General features: G+C 47.0%; 1 protein-coding gene across 7 annotated transcripts in view; it reads right to left on the minus strand.

Annotated features, from left to right (window-relative positions):
• The window catches only part of FERMT2 (FERM domain containing kindlin 2), a 123,838-nt gene that overhangs the window by 52,986 nt on the left and 43,522 nt on the right, over window positions 1-27,330 (minus strand). For 6 of the 7 annotated variants that reach the window (XM_006116318.5, XM_075926218.2, XM_025181328.3 and 3 more), the window contains one exon: window positions 9,058-9,291. The exons of the other annotated variant lie outside the window; for it this stretch is intronic. In XM_006116318.5, the coding sequence (XP_006116380.2) occupies window positions 9,058-9,291 (234 nt within the window). The remainder of the gene's footprint in view (window positions 1-9,057; window positions 9,292-27,330) is intronic. 7 annotated transcript variants of the gene reach the window in all.

Raw genomic sequence — 27,330 nt, forward strand, 5'->3', positions numbered from 1 at the left:
CTTTGCCTTTGCAACTTACTACAGTAAACTTCTGATAATACGGCACCTTTAGGACCCAGGGGGTGCCGGATTATCAGATTTGCCGGACTATCAGAAAGGGGGGGGGGAGGCTATAAGGGGTCTAGGGGGGGGTGCCACCTCAGACCCCTCATAGCCCCCCTTCCGATAGTCTGGCTCTGCCCCAGGCGTCCCTGATTCAGCCGCTGCTGAGACCAGCAGCGGCTGAATCGGGGACGCCTGCAGCAGAGCAGCTGGAGTGCTGCCGGGTTGGTCTGGTAGCGCCAACCCTTGGCGCGGCGAGACCAACCGGGCAGCACCCCAGCTGCTCTTGGGGACGCCTGGGGCAAAGCAGCTGGAATGCTGCCGGGTTGGTCCGGTAGCGCCGACCCTCGGTGCTACTGGACTAACCCGGCAGCCCCCCAGCTGCTCTGCCCCAGGTGTCCCCAAGTCAGCTGCTGCTGATACTGATCAGCGGCTGACTCCAGGAAGCCCGAGGCAGAGTTGCTCTGCCATGGGCTTCCTGGAGTCAGCCGCTGGTCAGTTTCAGCAGCGGCTGAATCGGGGACAGCTGGGGTGCCGCCGGGTTGGTCCCGCAGCCCCGAGGGGTAGCGCTATGGGACCTACCCGGCAGCGCCCCAGCTGCTCTGCCTCCGGCTTCCCTGATTCAGCCGCTGGTCAGTTTTAGCAGTGGCTGAATCGGGGAAGCTGGGGGCAGAGCAGCTCCAATGTCCAGCTGCCCGGAGCACTTCCGGGTTCCTGATGGTGCCGGACCATCAGGAGTGCCGGACCAACAGATGCCGGACCAACAGAGTTTTACTGTATTTGCTTTTCCTCTCGCATGTGCCCACTTGGCAGCAGAGGAGTTTCCTGACTTAGGCCTCTTATTCCACCAGAATGCTGGCAAATGTTGGAGCCAGCACCAAGGTAATTGGGAGCATCCTGCAAGGAAGCTGTAAAAGGGCATGGGAATACGCAAGGTTTCCATGGCCCCATAATTAAATGAAGTCGCTATGCAATGCAGCTATTTCTGTGAATAGTTATGCGAAGCATTCAGCTAGCAGGAAGATAGTGGCTACTTTATATAGGGAGTCATTTCTCCTTGAGCACCAATAGAGTTGTGTAATGCCCAGCAGTCCCGGTCTCTGACCCAAAGAGCTTACAGTCTAAATTGTAAGGATGTTAAAATGTGTTCAATCAAGTAAACGTGTAACTTCTGAAAATTTCAGCGGGGGGGGGGGGGGGGGGGGACGGGACAGAAAGCTCCCAGCGCTAGCTCCCACCTGCCCCCTCCCCCCTGTGCTGCTGCCTCTGTTTTGACTATATTGAAAAAACCTCAGGCGTCTATTTCTTTGAAGAACTCTGGCAGTCACTTCTGTATCAAGGGGCCTGCCTTTCATCATTCCCATGAAAATCTGCCCAGGAGAAGCTTTTGAAAGAAGCCAGTTTGCACATGCTCAGGCTGGCTAGAGCTTCGCAGATTGATTCCCACCTAAGGATTCCCCCATCCATGCTGGGTAGGCTCCAGCATCGGGCTAAGCAGGACTTGCCTACCAGTTTGCAGTCCCTGTCTGCTTCAGGCTTTGCCAGCTCCTGATCAGTACAGGAGAACCAAAAGCAAGGAGTCGGTCTCTGCTGTGCTTTCAGTGCTTACCTGCTCGCATCGACAGTGTAGAAGAGAAAGCTGCTCAAGTCGAAGGAGGGAAGACAGAACCAACAGGGACAGAGCATGAGGGGGGGTTGGTCTGACTGAGTCTGGGCAAAGACCAGATGAAGGGCCAGGAATGGGGAAGACTGAGAATGGCCAGGCAATATGTTTGCATTGGAATGAGACACTGTGCCCAGGGCAGATGGGGGAGGAGAAGCAGAAGGGATTAAGCTGGGGGGAGCCCAAATGTGCATCTGCAGCCGATCTACAGATGTGGATATCTGCAGGTATAAAGAGGGCTCTAGGAATGGGCAGAAGAGTTAGTACCTGAGAAACAGAGCACATTCCCTTCAAGAGGCCGACGTGGAACCTGGAATTTCTGAGTCCTGCTGATCTTCTGCCGTCAGCAAGTATCTGTGAAACCCTCTGGCAAAGAGGGCATGAGGTCCCCAGAGGATAACAGACTACTGCACTCACTTACTCCATTAGTTTAAGTGGCAAAACTTAAAACCCTGCTGGTGACCCTGATGGGCATCAGCTGATGCGGCGTGATGGAATTTGTTTCTTCAGTTCGCTTTCTTAAAAAAAAGCTAGAAAGTCACAGACAAAAACTGTTTAAAAATGCACACCATTCAGTAAGGTGGCAAAAAGTCAAGCATTCAAGGAGTTAGGAAATACCACTTTCTTAATCCAGTCCTGCTGCTGGGACTGGGGGGAGTGCGTTTCTGCCCTGGCTTCAGCAGTTCCCCTGAGGGTCGACAGCTCCTCAGCTGCAAGGCTCTTACCACGGCCAGGCTGTATCTCCAAGGCCCCATCCTCTGGCTAGAGCCAGGTCTAGGTAAGAGCCATGTGGGCCCACAAGGCAGAAACACAGGCCTAGGGCTGCAGCTCCCAGCTGGGACGGGGATGGTGCCACAGGCAGAGGACTTGCTCCCCACACGTTAGGTAAGGCTGTGCTACCCTTGTCAGCAGGAGTTAGAAGAGGTCCTGCAACTTTGTGGGGCCACAGGTGCGTGTGCATAAATAAGAAAGTAAGGGTAAAAAGTGCAGCCCAAATTTCTGTAAGAGGGTTTGGAGAAGCCAAAAAGAGGACCTACCACCAGATACACCTTAGAATCATAGAATAATAGGACTGGAAGGGACCTCGAGAGGTCATCGAGTTCAGTCCCCTGCCCTCATGGCAGGACCAAATACTGTCTAGACCCGTGGTCACCAACAGATCTATCGCGAGGCCTCGACCAGTCGATCACGAGGCGTCCTGTCCGCCCTGCCCCCATTTCCCTCCCACCCCCGAGAAGCCCCACTACCTACCTCAAGTGAAAATGGAGGTAGTGTCGGCTTTCCGGGGATGGACAGAAGTCCCGCAGCTTAGCACCACTTCTGGCGATTCCGGAAGTGCGCTAGCTGCTCTGCTGGGTGTACTGCGGGAGGGAGCATCGGCTCCCTGCACCGCACAGGAGGGGTGAGACAGCCCTGGGGGAGGCAGGCGCGCGCGCGGCGGGGGTCGGCCACGGGGCAGGCACACACTGGTTTCCCTCTGGAGGGGAATCCTGGGAGGAGGCAGATGCAGGGGACTCTCTGCCTCCACTGGCACCCCGCTCCCCAGACTCCACTCCCCAGCTACAGAACGCCGTCCCCACTCCCCGAACTCTGTCCCCACTCCCCTGTCCCCAGCTACAGAATTCTGTTCCCTCTCCCCTGCCCCCAGCCGCAGAACTCTGTCCCCACAAAAGGTATAATTATAAATGCTTCATTTTAGATTTAAATAGCATGAATAAAAACCAGCCCATTTATTTCATAACTATAAACACGTGATTTTAATTTTATATATCGCATAATTTAAAAATAAACTGTTTATCAGAGTGTATAAGTAAGGGCTGGGAAAGCAAGTGATGGACAGGAGGAGAATAGAGAGGGCGTGGCTTCAAGGAAGGGGCGGTAGATCTTCGCCTGTTCGGAGATTTAAAAAGTGATCTTGGGTGTAAAAAGGTTAGACACCACTGGTCTAGACCATATCTGATAGACATTTATCTAACCTACTCAAATATCTCCAGATATGGGGATTCCATAACCTCCCTGGGCAATTTATTCCAGTGTTTAACCACCCTGACTGTTAGGAACTTTTTCCTAATGTCCAACCTAAACCTCCCTTACTGCAGTTTAAGCCCATTGCTTCTTGTTCTATCCTCAGAGGGCCAAGATGAACAAGTTTTCTCCCTCCTCCTTATGACACCCTTTTAGATACCTGAAAACAGCTATCGTGTCCCCCCTCAATCTTCTCTTTTCTAAACTAAACAAACCCAAATTCTTTCAGCCTTCCTTCATAGGTCATGTTAGGTATGCCAGTTCCTTCTTACTGCAGAAGAGACAGGTGTCAGAGTTCACAAACAGAGTCAGGCATATACCTGTGCTCATGGCTCCCTGGAGGGCTCTGGAACAGAGCAGAATACAGGCTGGTCCATTGGGGGTCTTTGCCCTCAACTGGCAGCAATTCAGGACACACAAGGGCGAGGAACTGGATAAGAAGCACAAACCATCCCTCAGATCATTGTGCAAGAGGTCAGTAAGTCTGGAATCACCAGTGAGGACCAACCTCCGGAGTTCTAGTGCAGACTCCACCACCTGCACACTAAAGGTGTGGTTTGTGTAAACCGGGATTCTGCTATAACACGACCGGCAGCTCAGACAGGTCCCAGTTGGAAGGTGGTAAGTGAATGCCAGAGAATAAGAGGAAGAGACAGAATGGTGCTCCAAATACATGAAGTTATCTACAATGCTAAGAACATGGAGTGTGTATGTGTGTGTGGGAGAGAGAGATAAGGATGAATAAATCAGATCCAAGACATTCCAAATTTGGTGCCCAAAATTAGTGGATACTTCCGACTTTTATCTTCATGCCTCAGGTCCTTATTTATAAGATCAGGTAGTAATAGCCCCTCAACTCAAGGGATCCCATGAAAATAAATTAATATTTGTGAAGCATTCAATTACTACAGGATGAATCTTTTCAGTCTGACACCTTCAGGACCTGACCAGTCCCGAACCAGAGCATTTGCTGAACCACAGGAGATCAATATTGTCTAGCAGCATTGCCAACACTTCCACTGCTTACTGGGTTCTCAGAAGACATTTGGGGTAAATTCGAGCTAAATAGCAGCACAGAACACTGAGAGCCAGGATTGGTGGCTATAAACAAACTTTATGGTACCGAAGAAAACTTGGCCATACCCATGATAAGTGGACATCGGGCTAACTAAAATCATGCTGGACCATGGATGTTTGCGGACCAGAGAGTGCCACACTAGAGAGGTTCTACCTGTACAATGGTTACCATTACAGAAGCCTTTATGAGGAAATCAATATTTCTGCCTTGAGAGAAAAACCTGTACAGTGTGTAATCAATAAAGGATGGACACACACTGAACAAGGAGAAAACAGAAGCACTCAATACCTGCTCATTAAGTGAGCATTGACTTGAACAGAAGAAAAAAAATAGTATGATCGCGTAATTAAGAACTGCACGATAATGCATGCACACAAGGGGACAAACCTGTGAAACCTTTATTCTGGTATTTCCTAACTCAAATAAATTCACCACCAATACTCCTGTTTACATGCAAAGTTCTAAAAATGTAACTCCTTAACTAGTTTGCTCATGATGATTCATGGCATCAAGGATTAGTCACACAATCATTCCATATTTAAGATCCACTGAATTTGCAGAGTCATGTGTTCTGAGCGTTAAAAGAGAGTGCACCATTACAGCCAAAATGCAAGGTACTGGTTTAATCGTTAAAACAGTTTCTCATTTACTCTGATTCAGAAAGCACTGGATTATAAACGGCTCCAGTTTTAAAGAGTCAGGTAAAAAAGGGATGCTGCACAAAGCTCAGTCCAGTGGTGTGATTGCCATCTGCTGTTTTCAGGGTTACACTGGACATCTCTCAAAATAATCAGCAAAAAACTGGCTGCAAGCAGCCGCCACTCCCCCATCCACACTCAGATACCACAAAGATTGGCAGCAGCAGAGAGCTGCATGCTAGGAAATGTTTAACCCATCAACTCCTTTTAGAGAAACAGGCAATCTAAAATGCTCTCTCCTGATCTGAGAAAAGGAGAGATGATATTCTGGGGAAGCAAAGAAAGTTTGAGGAAAATACAAACAGGATACCCTTGGGAAATTATGGAAAATGACTCAAGTCGCCAAAAAAGATGGCTTCCCACTGGGGTGTAAAAACAAACACACAAACAAAAAAACCCACAGCCTCTTTCAGACTTGCTATGATGCAAATAGAAGGGAGATGGCAGATCGCTCAAAGTTTCGAGCCAATGTTTGGACTTACTACTTGGTATACAAAGGAAAACCATTTCTCTCTTCCTCCAAACTGAAACTAGATATAGGGTTCTTTTTGTGGGAAGCCAGCATGGGAAGCCTAAATTTGAAGCCTGATATAGCAGTTAGGGTAAAAAGACTCTTTAAAAAGAGGAACCACCTAAGCTCACAACTCTTATGTCCCTCCTAAGAGAAGGGGTGTTTCAAAGAGCTGTAATGCTTAGCGAATCTCAGAGGAAGAACAGAGGATGTTGGTGGAAATCCTTAATGTTTTCAGCCCTATTGTTCAGAGTGCTTGCCAAAGGAGCCTGGGTAGTTCCTACTACGCACAACCTCTAGGGAAATTAAACGCAGTACCTTCGCCTCATCTAGCTAGCTAATAACTAGTTTGGTCACAAGATGGGCAGACCAATGTCAAGAACAGCAGGGCGATCAATTTTCTAATAAGACCCTATTCTCACACCCCAGGGAAACTTTTAGTCTTACAGACTTTTGAGTAAGAAAATTTAAATCCATGCTTGGGGATACCTAGCTCTCTCTCCTAGGACATTCAATAACACACACATGTTGGGCAGATTTGACAAGACAAAATAACCAGGTTCTTCCGCAGTGGGCATCCTCTGTGGTCTAGTGCAGTGTGTCTCAACCTTTTTTATAAAGGATCCCTTTAAAAAAAATTATAAGTACCCCCAGTACCTGCTGTTTTCAGACACACACAATTTTTTTTTGTACCACTGCAACACATCTGTTCAAACAACTTAAACAAAAATGTTTTTGGGGTGTAAAACAAAAATAATAAAGTGCTACAAAACTTAAAACAAAAATTCAGTTTTCTCCAAATTTCATTCCCTTCCCCCAGACTTATCTCAAGTACCTCGGAGGGTACTCAGAGCACTGGTTGAGAAACACTGGACTATTGGACTTGGAGGAGTGCTACAACAACATGCCTCAGTACTCAAAAGCTAGAGCTTGGTAGAAGTGGGGGGAGAACAGAAGCGGGAAACACTCCCAGTAACTGAAAAGCATCCAGTTGCAATAAAGAATTACATCTCCCACAGAAGGTTGCGGTTGGGTTAGAGTATAGGATGGAGGAAAGTTATTTCCCAACACTCAGAATTCCCTTAGTTTGAGTATTTCTTCTTAAAAAAATATTACAAAAAACAACAACATAAGTACTATAATGTACGCCAGGGGTTCTCAAACTTTGTGATACCCCCCTCTAAGTTGCTCATGACCCCCCTCTAAGTTGCTGCAACCCCCCCTCTAAGTTGCTCACGACTCCCCTGGGGGTAGGGACCCACAGTTTGAGAAACACGGATGTAAGCCCTTTTAAGGTTCTGAATGTTCTGTGGCATCAACTGGTAAGAAGAGATCTTTCCTTAGGTGACTGACTACATAAGAATCTCCTGGTGTGATTCACTGCTACAAAAACTCATTAGCAACAAGGCAGAAGCTTGTGATATCTTTAGCAAGAAAGGGTTTAATACTTGGCTAGATAAGGTATTAAAAAGGAAAGGAAATCTATTCTAAAATAAAACAAAATACAGGACTATGTAGCACTTTAAAGACTAACAAGATGGCTTATTATATGATGAGCTTTCGTGGGCCAGACCCACTTCCTCAGATCAAGGAAGTGGGTCTGGCCCATGAAAGCTCATCATCTAATAAACCATCTTGTTAGTCTTTAAAGTGCTACATAGTCCTGTATTTTGTTTCAGCTACATCAGACTAACATGGCTACATTTCTATCACTATTCTAAAATAAGGCTGATTAGCTTTATTTTTAAAAAGTGGCAATTTTCAGTTTCTATTAAAATAGCAATAAAATGGCTACTATAAATAATAATGTTCTCCACAAATTCTTTATGTATTGAGGGCCATGTTGTATTACTTCTCTTATAGCTGAACAAATCCAGCGTAATGACATGAATGGGTCAGCCAAAAGTAATCTGTATCTTTTTTGAAAACGGAAAGAGATTTACTATGACAAAGCTTGAATTGCAGACTCTGGGTAGGAAGATAGCACTTTGATGCTCATTTCCTTTTGGAACCAACACTGCCCTTGAGTGAAGGAAAACAGTGCAATCCTCCCACATAAGCAACACAGCACTGACTGCTATGAGGAGGGAGTCACTAGCTACAAAACCCAAGTTAGATAGGTACAGACATCCATCTCTTACACTTGCTTCCTCCAAAACAGAATATACCCAATTTGGCAAGTGAAAAGAGAAGGATTAAAGCCTGGAGACCTATGAACACCTAATAACCAGGACTGGTACAGGGAATTCCCATAGGAGCTCTGAAGTGAAGTGCAATCACACCAGAGGTAGTTACTCCCAGACAAGGGGAGGAGGGAAGAGATGTATTCTTCAATGCCATTAACAGGTGTTGGTCACATTGCTGTATATACACCAGGCCAAGCAAAGCTAAAATACTTTCAGCAGGACAAGGGAAGATGAAACCAGTGCTGCACTAGACATTTTTGTGGTGAAATATCCTCATCTGGTCATTAAGTTGATTCTCCATCAGAGAACCTATGAGCCTGGCAGATAAACAATCATGCTTTTAAATTGAAATTGTGTTTTAAGTTATCCAATATATAATGTCACATACAATTTAAAAGGCAACTCCAACAACTTTTTTTTTAAAAATGGCAAAGTTTGAATACAGCCTTATTTAATAAGGACTGTTTCCTCAAGTTGTATTTGTTGAAACAGGTTTAATTTTGATGGGCAAAATACTTCTCTACCAATTAAGATAGCTGAAATTCTACACACTTGCTCACCATCAGTGAAGTAATTATGCCAATTGGACTGGATTTTCATACAACCAAGTTATTTTATTCCGGGACTGTTGTCCAACTAACAGTAAAAAAAAAAAAAAAACCAAAAAACAAAACCTAACATCAGGTTGTATCAAGACAGTGTAATTCAAGACAGGATAAAAAAAAGTTAAATTCATGTTTGATTTTCTTCTACACTGACACTCCAGATAAATGCCACTTTAAACTGACTGAGCGTTTACAGCTGTATAGATACCAGAAGAAAGCCTCTTAGTTTTCTAAGTATCTGATACTTACTGAATGTCTTACAGATGTCAGAGACAGCTTTGAAGACTCTATCAGAAAAGTTCACTTTCACCTTCACGTATTTCATATTTGGAAGCTGAAGACGGAGCAATTTGTGTTGAGGTGTGAACTGGAGCCTAGCATCAGCTTGTATGCCATACTTATCCAAGGTCCAGTGAGTTTTAAGGAGCCAGGTTCTCTTCTTTTCCCACCATAACGCATGATCTGACCAATCTTTCTTGACATCTACAGGGGAAAGTAAGTTTTAAAAGTACATTAAAATCTGTTTTCACTACTGCTTAAAAATTAACAAAAAAGTTAACCGGCAACCTGAAGTCAATTGTTGTTTGCAGTGCTGGTACTTTTCCCAGATGTGAAGAGAAACTCTGAGTGGCTTAAAAGCTGGTCTCTCATCAAAACAAACTGGTCCAATAATAGATATTACCTCACCCACCTTGTCTTTCTAACATGAAATCTAGTCAAATAAATTATTCGTATTCCAACAGCACCTAGTTGCCACAACACACACAATGGCTATGTCTACACTACACTGTTCTTCCGCAAAAAACTATGCAAATTGCAAACTGCAATTTGCGTAGCTTTTTCTGCTTCTTTTTTCGGAAGAGGCTTTTCTGACATTTGGCCCATCTACACTGGGCCAAATGTTGGGGAAAAAAACCATTTTTCGGAACATACCTTCTTCCTCGTAAAATGAGGTTTACAGACAGGGATGCTGAAAGAGAGGGATGCTAAAAAGTGAGTCTTGCTCTTCTGAAAAAATGTCTGGAAGAACAGACGCGTTCCCTGGACGCGGCAGAGATTTTCCGGGATGCCTCTGGTATCCCGGAAAAACTCTGTAGTGTAGACATAGCCAATGAGACAGTAATCTCAGATGCTGTAGAAATTCAGTGGAAGGGTATGCATTTTTTTTTCCTGGCAACACCTAAGCAGCTAGCAAATTAGTGTGCTGTGAGTACTTGCTTTCTGCAGGAGCAAAACATTCTCATTGCTTTTATGCTTCCCTTTGTTATGCGCATCTTGTCTATTCTCTTCTACTTAAATTGGAAGACACTCCTTGAGGAAGGGGACACCTTTATTATGTATTTGTACAGCACTTAGCATAGTGGATTTCTAGGTACCACCACGATATTTAATGATTAGTAAAGACACAAGACAAGAGAGGCACAAAAATATTAAGTGAATTACTAAGGATCACTCAGCCAAAAAGTTGCGGGGCAGGGAGACCTGGTTTCTGTTCCTAAGTCCCTGTCCCAGATCTCATATTGAACACATCCACTTCTCGTCCCCCTTGTTCATTTGAGGTTTTACAGTCATTTCCTACATTTCTCTCCCATGTTGTTCTGCAAGAGATCCACACAACCAAAAAGTGGAACACGTCGAATAAGTACGGTTGTACTGGGTCAGAGCTAGGTCCCTCTAACTTAGTATCTTGTCTTCCGAAAGTGGCCAATGCCAGGTGCCCCAGAGGCAATGAACAGAAAAGGTAATCATCTATCCCTTGCTGGTCATGCCCAGCTTCTGGCCAAGAAACACTAGGGAGACCATCCCTGCCCTTCCTGGCTAATAGTCACCAATGGACCTATCCTCCAGGAATTTACCTAATTCTTTTTGGAACCCTGTTATAGTCTTGGCCTTCACAACATCCTCTGGCAGGGAGCCCCCCTTCCCCCCCCATTGGACTACCACCTACACAGGAACAGACGTGTAACTGATTCTACACGAAGTGCTCTTAAAATGAATCAAATAAAGAGTCTTTCTTCAAGTCGCAGTTGTTACCCATGATACAAAAGTATCACGTTTTCAAACAGAAGAACAATTGCTGTAAACCCACAATCCCAAACCAAACTGAATGCATCTCAGATAGAGAAATCACCCAGTACCTGAAAGAGACTAACAACATAGAGTATACCCTGTTTCAAAACACACCTCTGCTACTCCTCAGCTAATAGAAGTCCAACTCCCACTTGATGCATTACAATACCTCTGATTCTTCTATGCTTCAAACAGGACAAACACTTTTCTCCCATTACACTTTTAAAAGATAAAAGTAACTACAATTCAAGTGCTACCATGAACTGCTTTGAAATGGTTACATTTAACTAAGTTTTTTTTTTTACATCTGTGCTGGTTACACACTTCTAACCCCTCCCTTATCTTAATGTAAGCAACCTGACCATAGTGTGCTCTGCCACCGAGAATCACTGGAGCAAAAGAATGTTTGAGAGGCTTCGGAGGCATCTCTAAATTATGTCTGGGTCAGGTCCCTCGCCAAGACTGAGGACAAAAATGTTCCCCGTATTGTCAAGTGCTGTGCTGAAGGCTGCTCCACTGCCCTTGGAGATTCACTTTTTGAAGACAGTGGGCTACGTGTCGGCATAAAGTTTAGTCAGAAATGAAAGTCTGCCACATATATTCTTATTGCGAATAAAAAAGTGCTTCCATCAAAAGTCATCTATGTGTACACATGAGATTCCTAAAAAGCTTCTATTAGAAGGTCACTCAAAGAAAATATTAAAGAGTCTGATCACCTGTGTATTTTATAGACTGAGAGATTCTACAGTTAGAAGTAGGGATGTGAATGACTAGTCGACTAATTGCTTTCCCCCCATCCTTGCTGTCTCTACCAAAAAGAGGCGGGGGGGGGGGGGATAAGGCGGGGGGTGGTTCAAAGCGGCAGCGCCATGGGGAGCCTGGGGCCAGAGCCTGGGCTCCACGCGGCGCTGCCGCTCTGAAATGCCACTTGCAGCCCAGGGACAGCTGGGGCTTCCCCCAACCCCGGGCTCCATGCGATGTTGCCGCTTTGAAATACCATGTGGAGCCTGACCCCGGACTCCATGTGGCACTACCATTTTGAAATGCTGCGGGGAACATGGGGCCATCGAGTCGCTCACTGGCCCAATGCCCCCCACAGCGCTTTCGCTGGGGCTGTTGCTACATTTAAAGAGCGGAGATGCCCTTATCAACTATTCAATTAGCCAAATGCCAAATAATCAAAATTGAACATCCCTAGTTAGAAGGTACCAGTGTAATCATCTGACCTCCAGTATAACAAAGGCCATAGGATTCCCTCCCCCAAAGTCCTGTGTGAAATTCTGATGTGATGAAGAACCCTTTCATGCTTAAGTGGCTTCTGCTAGCTTTCTTTTCATTGATGATAAAAGTCTGAAGTCCTAACGTAAAACTGTGCTACAGAACCTACATTAACAGGGAGGCTTTGTCAGTCCTCTGGAGTTATATTAAAATCACATACTTCTAATGCAAGGACTTGGCAGATACAAGTTAGAGCCGATAGTTCATATCTCCTGTAAAATCCGGGAGGTTAGAAAAGCACCAAAGCAAGCCAGCACCAAAATAGGCATTTTAAAAATAGCCTACCTCAAAAAGGTACAGTACTGACAGTACAAATACTGTGCGCTGAACAACACATTCTAGGAATTTTATTACAAAATACACTTCCACAAGCATATTTCTGAACTTCTGAAGCTAATGGATACTCAGGCAAGGAGAGATGAAAGAAGAATCTGCATTACAATGAATTTTCCTTCTTCATTATACCTTCATGCCATCTTGATTTCAGGATTACTAAGAAAGTTCACAGAATATAGTACAACTCCAATTGTCCGGCATCCAGTGGTCTGGCACTCTTGATAGTCCAGCACCAACTGGAACCCGGAAGTGGTCTGGCCAGCTGGACAATTGGAGCTGCTGCCACTGCTGAAACTGACCACTGGCGGACTTGGGGAAGCGGTGCAGAGCAGAGCAGCTGGGGTGTTGCCTGGTTGGTCCCACAGTGCCACCCCTCACCCCCCTGCTCAGTGCCCGGCAGCACCCCAACTGCGCTGCTCTGCGCCGCTTCCCCAAGTCAGCTGCTGTCGCTGCTGAAACTGACGAGCAGTGGACTTGGAGAAGCTGCAGAGCAGAGCAGCTGGGGTACTGCCGGGCGCCAAGTAGGGGAGTGAGGGGCAGCGCTGCGGGACCAACCGGGCAGCATCCCAGCTGCTCTGCCCGCGGTTTTCCCAAGTTCGCCGCTCTTCAGTTTCAGCAGCGGCGGACTTGGGGAAGCTGTGGATAGAGCAGTTGGGGTGCTGCCGGGTTGGTCCTGCAGCACCGCTCAGGAGAGGGGCGGCACTGTGGGACCAACCCGGCAGCACCCCCGCTGCTCTGCCCCACCACTTCCCCAAGTTGCCGCTGCCACTTGCAGCCCCAGCTGGCCTGTCACCGGCGGCTGCGTGGGGCTTCCCCTGCTTCCCTGCAAAACAGTGGAGAGTTCGCCCCATGCCGCACCGTTCCCTGTCAACCCCCCCCCCCCAACCTGTCACAGGCCCCCTGCCAGAGTACCGCCTGATACTCCGGCATATCTGATCATCTGGCACCCCCTAGGTCCCAAAAGTGCTGGATTATCGGAAGTCTACTGTATAAAGGTTCAGAGAATATAACAGGACAGCTTCTTTAAGCATGAAAAAAAAATCCTACTGGCATAATACTGCTGCCAGAAATTGGGAATGTCAGTGAAACTCTTCAGCAGCTTTGTACAATCAAATTAAACAAAACCAAATATAGAAAAGCATGCAAACTTGCACAAGCCTTGGCTACTCTCAAAAAACTGACATAATATTACAAATCAACTTTGGACACGAAGTCCAGCTTCTGCTATCCTGAAAGTTTAAGAAGTTGGCACTGAAAAGAAAAGCATTTTGAATCTTAACATTTGTGTAGTTACTTCAGTGCTACCGGGGTAGACTGATTTAAATCAAGGCAATTTTAAATGGTTGATTTAAAGCACTCATACCCCCCCCCCCCCAATTTAAATTAAGTCACCAAAAAAGCTCACACTGACAGTGCTTAAAAGTGAACTTAATTTTTTGGAGTAAGCCCACTGAACTCACTGGCACTTCTGTTTTTTGAGAAAATGAATACAGAAAGGGGTTCCTTTGGAAAAACTGAGTTAAGCTGAAGTAAAATAGGGAATAGCTCTTATGGCATCCCCATCATGTTCCAAAATAAGGGGCATGTATTATGTAATGTAAAATAAGAAAATGACACTCAATGGCAACTGACAACTCTAGATTTCTCTTACTGCAACTTTGTTGTATACTTAGGTGACTAGATGTTAACTAATTAAACAAGACTTAAGGATTAGTTAAGCTAAACTTTTTTTTCTAGCACCACCCAACAGCAAACAGCTTGGAAATTTACTTGTTGAATCACACTTCTTCTAAAAGGCACAGAGAGAGAGAGAGAGTCTTAAATAATTCACTTTGCAATGCATTGTTCTTCAAGTCTCTAACCAGCTGATCCACTCAGCCATATCCACATCTTCATCCACATCATTTTCTCCTAATAAGCAGTTTTCCTTATGCTGTTTCATTCTTTCAACTAGCACTGCGTCATCTTCTTGTACTGTTTACACTTCACATGGTTTCTTTTTTTACCCAGGGAACAAATTTCTTCAGAATATTCCCGGATAGGGTTCCTCTTAAGCCCAGACGCCTTGACAGATTTTCTGTGGCAAAAGCAAGGGGTAATATAGGAAGCTCTGTGCATGTTGAATAACTTCTTCCCTTTTCCTTTCTAGCCCACTCCACTGTTTCTTTCTATGCTGCCTTCACCTTTTCCTATATATTGTCTAGGGATGTAATAGTTAGTAGATTAACTGATTAGCAATAGTTTATCGGTTAATGCTATAGACTACCCGCATTCCACCCCTGCCCCGCCAGTAAATTTTTTAGCAGGCTGGCCAAGAGCCCAGCTCAGTCCTGGCTTGTGCCGGGTCTGGGATCTACCCCTGCTGCAGCTCTGCATTTAAAGTGTATTAGGAGCCAGGCGGGCAGGCAGCCCGGCTCAGCTTCTACTCGCGCCAGGTCTGGGAGCTCAGCTACACCCCATCCCCCAGACAGGGGCTGCTGCCTCTGTATCAGGCAGCCAGTCCGTGAGGGGAGCTGGTTTTTAAACTGGCTCCCCTCATGGATCAGCTCCCGCCTGGCAACTCATGCTGCTGCCTCTTATCAGAGGCAGCAGCGTGGGGTGGCAGGAGGCTCCTCGGGAGTGGGGCCAGAGCACACTGGCTGCCAGTGCCCCTCCAGACTATAGAATAGTTGAGTAACCGATAAGAATTCACTGACTATTCAATTAACCGATATTTAACATCCCTAATATTGTCTCTGTCTTTAAGACAATGTCTTAACTAACTCCTCTGCCGTGCTTGAGCAAGGTCCACCACCACATAGCACAGAACAAAAACAATCCTATGCAGCTTGTGTCTCTTTGCAAGTGTTACCTTTTAGCCTGCTGAGAAACAGAAATTGAAAGCCCAGAATGCTCGAGAAGCAAGAGCTTCTAGTTAGGCTGGACAGAGTAGAGCCATTAAGTCATTTTTATGAGACTAAGTGCAGACATAGCGTGTTTGTGATGAGATTTAATTATAACTTATTTTTAAATGAGAACTTTAGTATTTTAGTGACGATTTTAAATTTTAAAAAATTCAATTTTTTGTAAACAAATCATCAATGTTTATCAACTCTGGGTGCTAGAGGGTACATTTCAATTTAGTGTTGACCACAGCAGCGATTTATATGTGACTGTCTTTTAGGAAGAGACAAGCACAAGCCAGCAGACAGTTTCTTTGCTGTGTAGTTATGTCCACATTTCTGTGGGTATCTACGAGCCTTGCCCTGGTCCATGAGGTTCAGGGCTCCCCCATCCTGTAGCGGTGGGGCTGCTGTGGCTGGTCCATCAGCAGTGGTTCATCCCAGTGCAGCAGGAGAGGGGAACGGACAAGGGGAGCCCTAAGCCTTGTGGGCGCGAACAGGGCAAGCCAGGGCTGGATTGAGCCCATGGGCTCTGTGCGCTGCAGGGAAGTGCTCCCTGCAGGCACCACCACCTGCCACTTCCATTGGCCACAATTCTCAAATCAACAGGAGTGGAGGGGAACAGTGCCTGCAGGGAGTGTTTCCTTGCCGCACACGGAGCCGTGGAAATACCTATTCCCCCGGGGAGCTGCGCCAGGTAGGCACCACATCCCCTGCCCCCATCCTGCTCACATGCCATGGTCCCAGCCTGCTCCTGAACCCTGCCCTCCCACCCAGACTAGGGATGTTAAATTGTGGTTAATTTACGAGTGGAGTAGTCGATGGAATTTTCATAGACTAGAGGATAGACACTTCTGCACCCAGCAGGGCTCTTGTACATGTCAAAGGAGGAATGTGGAACACTGCATGCAGCCTGGGGCCGGCAGGAAGTCCCCCTGACTCCAGGCTGCATGCAGGTGCCAACATTGAAATGTACAAGCAGGGGCTCTTGGGCCTTTCAAAGCGGATGTGCACTCATGGAGCCCAGGGTCAGCGGGGGACTCAGTCCCTCACTGACCTCAGGCTCCATGTTGTGCTGTCGATTTGAAATGCCTTGAGGAGCCCAGGATCACTCCCGAGCTGACCCCGGACTCCACGCAGTGCTGCCGCTTTGAAACACCACCTCGGCCTTTCAAAGGGGCAGCACCACACAGTTGAGCCGGGATCAGCTGTGCGGCACTGCCCTTTGAAGTACCTCCTCTTACCCCTCCTCCCTTTACTGCCTCTGTCTGTGTGTCGACTGACTATCCAATTAGCATTTGCTTATCGGATAGTCGACTAGTCTTTAACATTCTTAACCCAGACCTCTCACCCCCATCCTGAGCTCACTATCCGGCAGTCCCCTCCTGCACACTGAACTCCTCATTTTTAGCTCCACCCCAGAGACTAGCGGGCCCCATAAAATCTACTAGTCCCAGGTCCCAGAAGAGTTAATCCAGCCATTGGGGTAAGCCCAGAGCCTTGGTTCCTCCCTCCCTCCCTCTCCTGTGGGGCTGCAGAGTGAGAGGTGTGAGGAGAGCGTCTTTTCCTTCCTTTCCATGTAGGGGCCAGGTGTGACTGATTTTTTCTAGAGTTAGGGAAGGGATCTAGGTGGAACAGTTTATTTACATTCTCAGGGTGTCCCCTGATTGCTCCTGAGACATCTCTCTCAGGATAGATTCATGGAGGTATGCTGCACTCCTCTCCTAAAGGTTTCTTGGGGTGGCAGCCCTATTTCTCCACAGCAAGATCTCTCCCACACTCATCAATTATGACTTCATCAGGCACCACTGCAGAACACAGGCTCACGGCATACAGGCATCTTTGGGATGCCAGCATTCACTGTGCTCTCTCTGCTTTTGTTACCCTCAGGAGCAAGAAATCAGCTAGTCACCACAACCTGTGGAAACTGGTACAGCATTTATTGCTACTGCCACACAGTTTCATGCAACTGAGCAATTCCCTCCTTGTTCTCCTTTCTCCGCTCTCCTCTGAAGAAGTGGATTGCACCCACAAAAGCTCAGGATACAATGTATATATGTAGTTGTTCGTCTCTCAGGGTGTGCCTATACAGCGGCGCTAGCTTGAAATAAGCTATGCAATTTGATTTCAAGATGGACTGCTATTCCAACAAGTCCCTTAATCCTCATGGAACAAGGTTTACTGGGACATCGGAATAGCAACCCCGTTATTTCAATTGCATTTTGAAATAACGGGTGTGCTGTTAAGACGTAGAAAACACTATTTTGGGATACCGGACGTATCCCGAAATAGCGCCGCTGTGTAGACGTACCATAAGGCGCTACAGGACTACCTGCTGGGAGTGGCACTGCACACAAGCACTCCAAAATCAAGACGTGCTCACTGACACTCTTGAAAAAGTTTACAGGAGCAAAGGAAGGGCAGTCGGTGTCTTCACTTTCCATTTTGACTACATGGACAACGGTAACTGTGTGTTTCATCTGCAGCTGCTGCTGGTGCAGCCTGGTGGAGCTGCCCCTCCACACCCCTGCCATGCCCGAGGCAAGATAAGGAGAAGAAAGAATGGCACCCATGATAACATGGCCAGGGACATCCGGCAAGCCCGTGTAGCACAGCTGGATCACTAACTGTGAGGAGAGGCAGAGAGAAAACAGAACCGCCCCCGCCAATGGATAATTAAGCTTTTAAAACCTACAGGGGAAAACCTAAAAGCTGTGCTAAGAAGATAAACACAGTGCCCAAGCAGAAAGACCTAGGCTTCCCAGCAGGAAAAGCAGAGGGAGATGAAGCGGGGCTTCTCCAGTAGCCAGCAAACTCTGTAGTCTCACTCAGGATCAATCATGGGCTCCATGGAGAACTCTGTTATAGCACACCCCTGCATCCCTCCCCTGCCCCACTGGGGAACCTTAAAGACAATGACAGCTTCACAGTGACAGCAACCATGGTTTTCACAGGTCAGCATGGGACGGTAAGATGGACAGGAATGTTCTCCCCTCATTAATGTATTAATGAACAGAACTTATGTTTTTAAAGGTACGTGCTTTTAAAACAGCAGAGTTTTCTTTGCACTGGTTTTGCCGCAGAACACAAGTCTGGAAAACGGTTAATCGTCATTAGCTTACAACACGTGCTGTGGCGTGCCAGAGTGAGAACTCCTAGGCACAGCGACAAAGTGCAATCATAAATGTTCAGCAAGCATCTCTAAGATCAATAGGTGCACAGTCAGTGTTATAGTCACAGAGGCACCCCAAGTGCTTAACAAGCCCAGGTAGATCACACTGCATGGTAGCTCACTCCTGAAAGGGGTTTTTCAAAGCTGCCCTAAGCACACCCAGCAGCAGGATGAGCAGTTGGCTCCCACATCTACCCATGTAAGTGCCCCCATATAAGCACTGCAACACCATCACCCGGTCACAACTGTGACCTCCGCTGCCTCAGGCTCAGATTGGATGGTCCTCCTCCCCTTTGAAGCTCCTCTTCATGACTGACCAGGCTTGGCAAACAGAAGGGAACGTCTTGCATAAAGACCCAGTGGGGAGGTGGAGGCTTGCAACCCAGGGAGAAAGGCTCACCTGCCTGACCAGGGACTTGAACCCTGGATCCTCAAGTTAAAAGTTTGATGCGCTACCAAGTGAGCTAGCCAGGCTAGCAGCTCGGTATATACTGTATTGCTGTTATTCATAACAGGTGGTTTCTGCCTAAGGCACACTGATAGGTACTCCAGGATGTCCAATTCTCTCCACCCCCCCCCCCCATTAAAAAGACAAGCTAAACTTAAGTGTCTGAATCTGTATTGACTGGTTCTGTTGTAGCCTGTGTGCTACTTGACATCAAACAGATTAGTCTCTTAAAAACTGGATTAAAAAACCCCACACACATTCACACAAAAGAGAACCATGCTTTTTGCCCATTAAGATTCAGTCCGAGGATTGAAAAATTATAGAAGCACAATGAAAAGGATGCGAGCCCATCCGTATCTAGAGTTAGTGGTAGACTGCTGCTGTTCATCTTGAAGCCTAGATATTTTCTAGCAGTGACAAGCATTATAATTACCACAGTAATTTTAAAGACCTCCCCCAGGGTAAAAACTTTATGATAGGAGAACAAAAGATGACTTACTGCATAGAATAATTAATAGCTAAGGAATTTTTTAATATTAATTCATACTGGTGTCTGCCACAGCAGTTGTAGGCATGCTATCCCATCCATCATCACAATAAGAACGGATAGTGGTGCCTTTAAGCTAGCTCTAGTTCATATCCAGCATTCATCTAGCCCTGGTCTACACTAGGACTTAATTTCAAAATATCTCCCCTCCTCTCCCAGTTGTATTTATAAGCGGAGCATCCATACTACCAAGCCTGTTATTTCAAAAGAAAGGGGCTGTAGAATTCAAAAACTGTACTCCTGCATTTCATCAGGAGTAATGCTAATTCCAAAATAGTAATTTCAACATTAACAGCAGCACTGGAACATCCACACTACCATTTCAAAATAATTACTCCTCAAAGTAATTCAAACTAATTATTCCCCTGTGCTTCTTGGGGCTTTAAGTCCGAGGTAGTATGTCCACGTTAACAGAGCCTGACTCGGACTAATTTCAATGATTCCCCATAGTTAGGGTACGCGAGTTTGAATGTGTTAAATTGGGAGTTTTTAAGTCAAATTTAGTAATTCTGAAATCATTTCCTAGTGTAGACATGGCCCTATTAGAAAACAAACCTAGAATTAAAAGCATGTAGAACATTAAGCTCAGAGTACAGATCTAAATAAAAGAGAAATCCAAAAAAACACTGGGTACATTTTGCAGGTACTTCAAAATGAAGCTAATTTTTTGCATGAGGCACAAAGCATAACCTACCAAAATATAAATTAAGAGGCCTTTTAAAATGCTTGCTTCAGTTCCAATTGTTGCTGGGGGAGGGAGAGGGGTGAAGGCAGAGCATGAATAGTTCTACCATGAGAGTCATGTTTCTCTGTGGACTTTGGAGATTTAGAAGTTATATTGATTGGTTCATTAGCTTGCATGGTTCCAGAACTAGTCATATTCCATTATATACCCTACAAAAAAGGCTATGATCTCATTTTTCTACAAATCAATAGCAAAATGCTTTCTATTTATTCCAGGAAAACCAATAGTTCAAAAATAATTTAGTTCAGCAAATTTGCTCCATTTGTCGAAAGTTTAGGGAGCAAAAGTATATATTCAAAAGACTTTTCCTCTCCAGTTCAACAAAAGATTTTTATTGCTTCTAGAGGAGGTATTAATGTTATTTGGTAGGCACTCTGAAAATTCATGACTTCTCAGTAAATTGTATACAAGACTCTGGCATTAAATTAACTATTTTCTTATTGCCTGGGACGTCCCATGTTTAAAATGGAAATGTCATCCTTTTGTGTGCTGCTATGAATGAAGTTCTGAGTATATCATAACAACCAGGGGCTGGAAGAGTACCCTTTGTTTTTTTCTCCTGTGCATGCTGTGCCTGAAACTGGTAGCCACTAGTGTACTGATATGCGTATTAGGATAACGGTAACAGCTGCGAACATTACCTCAAGTAGCCATTTCTGAAAAGTAGAACTATGGTACATTTTATGCGTAGGCCTCGGGAGAAAACAATGCTATCCTCATGAGACAGCTGAGCTCACCAAATGGTTTACGGAATCTGAATAAAGTGGCATGGTGAACTATGTTTCTGTAAGCTTCAGAGGGGGAGCCAAGTTAGTCTATAACTGGAAAAACTTAAAAACAATGAGTAGTCTAGCAGCACCTTAAAGACTAACAAAACATGTAGATGGTACCATGAGTTTTCGTGGGTACAACCCACTTCTTCAGATGATAAATGTGAGTACATAGGTTTCAAAATCTCTGCAGGTATGTCTGTTAGGGAGGTTTAGTTGATTACTCAATAAATTGCAGGTAGTCGAAGGAATTTCCATCCATTACTTGATTAGTCAATAAAGGGGGGAAACTGCAGAGCTGCAGCAGGGTTAGCTCCCTGCCAGGCTATTAAAACATTTAAAAGACAGAGGCGTGGCTGGAGGACCAGGTGCAAGCTGGGAATATGCCCTCCCTGTGCCTTTGCTTTTTAAACATATTAAGAGCCAGGCGATATGCTTATCAGTTATAGGGATTAACTAACTAACTAATTGCATAATTGATGGAATTTCATCGACTCCTGCTACAGTTCAAAAGCAGAAGCCAAGCATTCCCGGTGGCACCTGAGCCTTTGCAATGCACAAGAGCCTCAGTGGGCCCCTTGTTCATTTCAAAAGGAAACCCCACAGGGAGCGTGGGACCTAGGGGCAACCTAGGCTAGTGAATGGGCCACTTGGCCCTCCTCCATCTCAGTGGACCACAACAACACAGTCTCCCAGGATGGGGTGGTTTTCCTAACGGCACTTGCATCCCTAGAATTTGCAGGGTGTGCCAGATGAACCATAGCAGCACTCTGATTGGATGCAGAGGGAGCACATGGCTCTCACAATGTTGCGTGGTATCAGCATGCACCTCACTTCACGTATCCTTGCTTTCAATGCGTGTCCGTTTAGTAACATTGGTGGGAAAAAAATTATGCGGATAAAAAATTATGCAGAATCTGGCAACCTTGTGTGCGGGCAACAGTAAACAAAATATCTTTTGGCCACATGACCCCTCGAGCCACAGACTGCCCACCACAGATATAAACTGCAGCAGCCAGCATCTTAGCCCAATTATTTGTCCAGAGAATTAGTGACAGGAAACCCAATAACCTTTCCTAGTTTTGGTGTGCAGCATCTGTGAACATTAGGTACAAGATGGACCCTTGAAAGCACCACTGTAGTCAGTCTAATCATCCTCTCAAGTCAGAGGAATGTCAATTCATATTATTAGCATGTAACAAAGTTTGCATCCAATCCAGTATTCAGATATTCCATCATATTCCCATATATAGTCAGTGGCCAAGTCAAATGGGCCTACCTGATCCCCTCCATCAAAGTAGCCAGCAGGTGAGATTGGAAACTCCACATGCCTCCTCATACGTCATTTCCCTACCTTGTTTCCTTACTTATTTCCATATGGACAAGCAGGGGCCCTGCTGCTCTATTACCTGGAAATTCTGTGGGATGTGCAGGGGGAAAGGCTGCTCATGAAGAGCCCTGTGTCTCTTAACTAGCTCAAGTCACCCTGCATTCAACCCCATTCCTGAAGCCTGTTGCATCCCAGAAACCTGTACCCCTTGGTGTCCCAATGGCTTCTAGCGGGGCTCTGGGAAGTCCACAAATACGTATCAAGTTACATGATCAAGGCCTTTATTCAGAGGCACTTCAGGGCATATAAAAAGTTAATACCCAGCCTTACGTATTTCCACTTACAAAAACTAATTTCAAAAACCACTTTTACCCAGTCCCCGGGTTACGTACAAGATAGGTTTGTTCTTAAGTTGAATCTGTATGTAAGTTGGAACTGGCGTCCAGATTCAGCCACTGCTGAAACTGCCTTGGGCTTCCTGTAGTCAGCCGCTGGTCAGAGTTGCTCTGCCCTGGGCTTCCTGGAATCAGCCGCTGATTAGTTTCAACAGGCTGAATCTGGACGCCAGTTCCGACTTACATACAGATTCAACTTAAGAACCCCAGGCGTCCCCAAGTCAGCTGCTGCTGAAACTGATCAGCGGCTGATTCCAGGAAGCCCGGGGCAGAGCAACTCTGCCTCGGGCTTCCTGTAGTCAGCGCTGGTCAGTTTCAGCAGCGGCTGACTTGGGGACGCCTGGGGCAGAGCAGCTGGGGTGCTGCTGGGTTGCTCCAGTAGCACCGCTCCTCGGTGCTACTGGACCAACCCAGCAGCACCCAAGCCTCTCTGCCCCAGCGTCCTGATTCAGCCGCTGCTGAAACTGACCAGCAGCGGCTGAATCAGGACGCCTGGGGCAGAGCAGCTGGGGTGCTGCCGGGTTGGTCCAGTAGCACCCAGAGCAGCACTGCGGGACCAACTGGCAGTGCCCCAGCTGCTCTACCACAGGCGTCCGGAGAAAAGCCTGGTCTGCTGGGGGGCGGGGAGTGGGGGCGCACTAGCTGCGCCCCCCCCTCCTCCCCAGCAGACCAGGGAGACGCGGGCAGCGGACCGAGACACACCGCGGTCCCGCCGCCCGGGTCCTCCGCGTCTCCCTGGTTTGCTGGTCTGCTGGAGACCAGCAGACCAGGGAGACGGGGAGCAAAGCCTTGGAGGACGCTGGCAGCGGGACAGCCGCGGCGTGTCTGGGCTGTCCCGCCGCCCGTGTCCTCTGGGGAGAGAAAAGCTGCTCTGCGTCTCCCTGGTCTGCTGGGGGGGTGGGGGGCGGGGGGACTCCCCCCTCACCGCCCCCCGCCAGCAGACCAGGGAGACGCGGAGCAGCTTTTCTCGCCCCAGAGGACACGGGCGGCGGGACCGCGGCGTATCTGGGCGTCCCGCCGCTCCCGTCCTCCAGGGCGAGAAAAACCCCATTCGTAACTGTGGATCCGACATAAGTCGGATCCGCGTAACTCGGGGACTGCCTGTATCGTATGAGACTTTTTTTTAAACAGACCTTTTTCTTATAGCATGTCAGGCACAGCTAAGCGGTAGACCAATTCCAGTTTACGTACAGGTTGGACCTTCCTGCTCTGGAACTCTCAGGAGTTCAGCTGTCCAGAAAACTCTCTGGTCCAGGACCAGCGGAGATTAGTGCTCCCTTGCTGGGGCTCCCTGCTCTACCGTTGGCCCAGCACAGCTCCCCACCTTGCTAACCGCCTGCTGCCCCAGGGTCTCCCCAGGTTCCTGGCGGGGACTGCTTAGCTGCTGCTGGTCCTATTGCTGCAAGGTGTTCCCCCCAATTCCCAGCTGGGGCCACCCAGTCACTGCCTGCCCTGCTGCTATCGGGGGCTCTCAGGACAGGGCCACCTGGTCACCCCACCCAGCTGTTAGAGCCACCTGCTGGGGATTCCATGGAGGCGGGCGGGCAGCCAGGGACCCCATCAGCCCTGCTTCAGCCAGGGGTTCCTGGTCACCCTAACCCTGCTGCCACCAGGAGTTTCCCCTGGCTGGGACCATCTGGCTGCATGCAGCTCCACTGCAGCTGGGGGTTCCTTGGCCCCAGCCACGTGGCCCTGCTAACACGGGGTTTCCCTGGCCAGGGCGGGAGCTCCCCAGCTGCCATCTGGCCCTGCTGATGCTAGAAGTTCCGGGCCAGGCCGGGGGGCTCCCTCGATGCCACCTGGTCCAGCCAGGGCTCCCCAGCCCCTGCGTTGCTCTGGGGCTCTTTGGACCAGCAACATATGTGGCCCTGCTGGACCACGGGATGTTGGTGGACCAAAGAGACCCAGATTTGGGAGGTTCAACCTGTAGTGACAGAGACAGGAGGAAAAAAAGTCCTTTTAAATAGAATGACTTAAAAAAAAAAAAAATCAGCTTCTTCTACTTTTAAGTTTTAAGCTAGGCTTGTGCCTGTTTAGAACGTTGGTTTTGTCAAGAGGATCCTAGGTGGTCTGAGGGGGGTTTAGCGTCGGCTACAATACGAGCCAAAGGAACAATGATGGTTTTTACTTAGTAACAGCATTGTTAGTTGCAGAGTTTAGAATTATTACGTCTGAATACTCTGTGGTTCTAGGAGAGTTGGTGATAAACATTACTGCTGCCTTCCTGAAATATTCTAAGGTTCATGGACAACATGTAAGGCCACAACAAGATAAACATTTAAGAGAGTCACGGGGATCAGCCAACAAATCAGGCACGTTGACTTCAAAAGTTCAAGTGCCTTCTGATCAAAGACTTAGTCCAGTGCCTGCATAATATATGAAGTGTGTGGTGCGGAGGGGTTGCTTCTTTTAAAAAGAGGCAAACTAAACTGTGTGCATTCCTTGCTGAGAAGTGCAGGGGGAGGAAGGAGAGCTGTTTTTGCACGGAATGGGAAAGAGGTGGGGATGAGGGAGAGTTGCAGGCTCTTTCTGATGAAATTACCTACGAATTCGAACATGAGCAACATAGTGTGGTGTGGGGTAGGTCTAAGGCATGGATTTTCGCAGCCAGATATCAAAACAGCAAACATCCCCAGACAGGATCCCCAATAAGGATCGGAAGCACAGCTATCTGTCAGTAACATAAGTAACCACTAGGAATGTAAAATCTTGTTAAATATGTTTAACTGGTTAGCCAATTAAACTGGTTAACTGATTAAGGAGTGAGCAAGGGGGCTGCCTCAGCTAATGGGCTAGAACAGAGCAGCCCCTGCCTTCAGGGCTCCCAGGCCCACCAGTCCCTATCCATGGTGGGCCCTTTGCAGGGCTGGAGCAGTTTCCTGCCTGCGGCAGGCAAGGAGCTGCTCCTGCCCCACTGGTTAAACCTTCACATGCCTAGAAGCCACTGCAGACTGAAAGATATTAACAAGATGCACAACAGAACAGTGAACAGTTCTAGATCCAGAGTGAAAACAGTTTATCACTTAATAAAAGCAACTGAACTGTGTTCATACACAGGTTAATTTTTTTCTTGGCTTTCTTGCATCAATAAGTTATAGTAAGTTTATACGTGTGAGCGAAAGAGAAAGTTTATATCTCTAGGTCATAAAAAGATGCCATCTGAGAATATTTTGAAGAGATTCCTGCATCCTTTGGCAGGGTTAGAAAATGTGAAAAATGCAACAGAGCCAAGACTTGGAACCTCCCTGGTCCAGCATCTCAGTGAGGGATTTTACCGGACCAGGGGAGGTCATTTCTGGCTCCCCTGCCAGTGCCCCCCGCCCACTCCTTGCCTGCTCCTCGCTGCTGCCAGCCCCACTGCCCTGGCTCAACCCGGCTTCCTGGCTCAAAGCCACACTGGCAGTTGGCTGCAAGCAGCCTGCTGTCCTGCCAGCCTGCAGGGTTCCCAACCGCCAGCCTCCCACCAGGACCCTCTGGTCCGGCAACATCCATGTTGTTGCCAGACCACAGAGTCCTGGTCTAGAGAGATTTCATTGCTGCTACAGGCTGAACATTTTAAATGCCAAGAACGCTACTGCAGACTTAGTGAGTGAAAAATCTGGATCTTTTACATGTTAATAGTTTTTGCTAAAGACTGCTGGATTCTTTCCTCTCACCTGTGGGTTTAATAAAGAGTAAAGTTATATAGGCTACTGGAATGGATCCACACTTCAATGTTTCTCTGACGGTTAGAAATATATCATTAAAAGATTAGATCTGGCAGTTATGCCACTGTTTCATAACATGAGTGGGCACATGCAGACAGCCATGCTGACAGATAGTGCCAGATACTGAGGTGCTTATTTTTTAACCTGGCCTGAACTTTTATTTTGAGCGAACATAACTCTGTAGACAAATGAAGTAAAACAAGCAAGTTGATTGACTGTACGATGGGCAAAATCACTTATTTGAATAAAATATTGCATTTCCTTTGCTCATATTTCAATTGCTTTTTTAAGTCAAATTCTTTCAAACGTGCCAGAGATAAAAAGATATGGGTGAGAACATAACTGTGTAAATGGTTAACTGGTGAACCTGGGCTTACTGGTTAAGGTTCACGGTTACATGCAGGCTCCCACCCCATTCTTGGGGAGCCAGCCTCTGTATCAGATGGAAGGGGTGCAAGAAAAATTTTAAAAACCTGAAGTTCTGAGCTGGCCTTGCACGAGGCTGCCAACTCCCAGCCTGTGAGCCTGTGCGGGTTGGGAGCTTGCAGTCTTCCCCCCCCCTTCCTGCCGCACCCTCCCACCCTACACATGAAGCTGCCGACTCCCATGGAGCCAGCAGCCCCTCAGGGCTGGAACAGCCCTCCACCCTCAGCAGGCCCTGGGTGGAGGGTTGCGCCTGGGTAATGGTTAACCATTATCCAGTAAGCATCACCCAGGCAACCAATTATCCGTTCACATCCCGACTTTGAGCACTACCACAAAATATCAAATCAGTTAATCATATGTGAAATGTGACAACAGGCAATGAGGACGTACATTTGACAAACATCAAGATATGCTCA

This window comes from Pelodiscus sinensis, chromosome 5 (assembly GCF_052426305.1).
Source record: "Pelodiscus sinensis isolate ZL-2025 chromosome 5, ASM5242630v1, whole genome shotgun sequence".
NCBI lineage: Eukaryota > Metazoa > Chordata > Testudines > Trionychidae > Pelodiscus > Pelodiscus sinensis.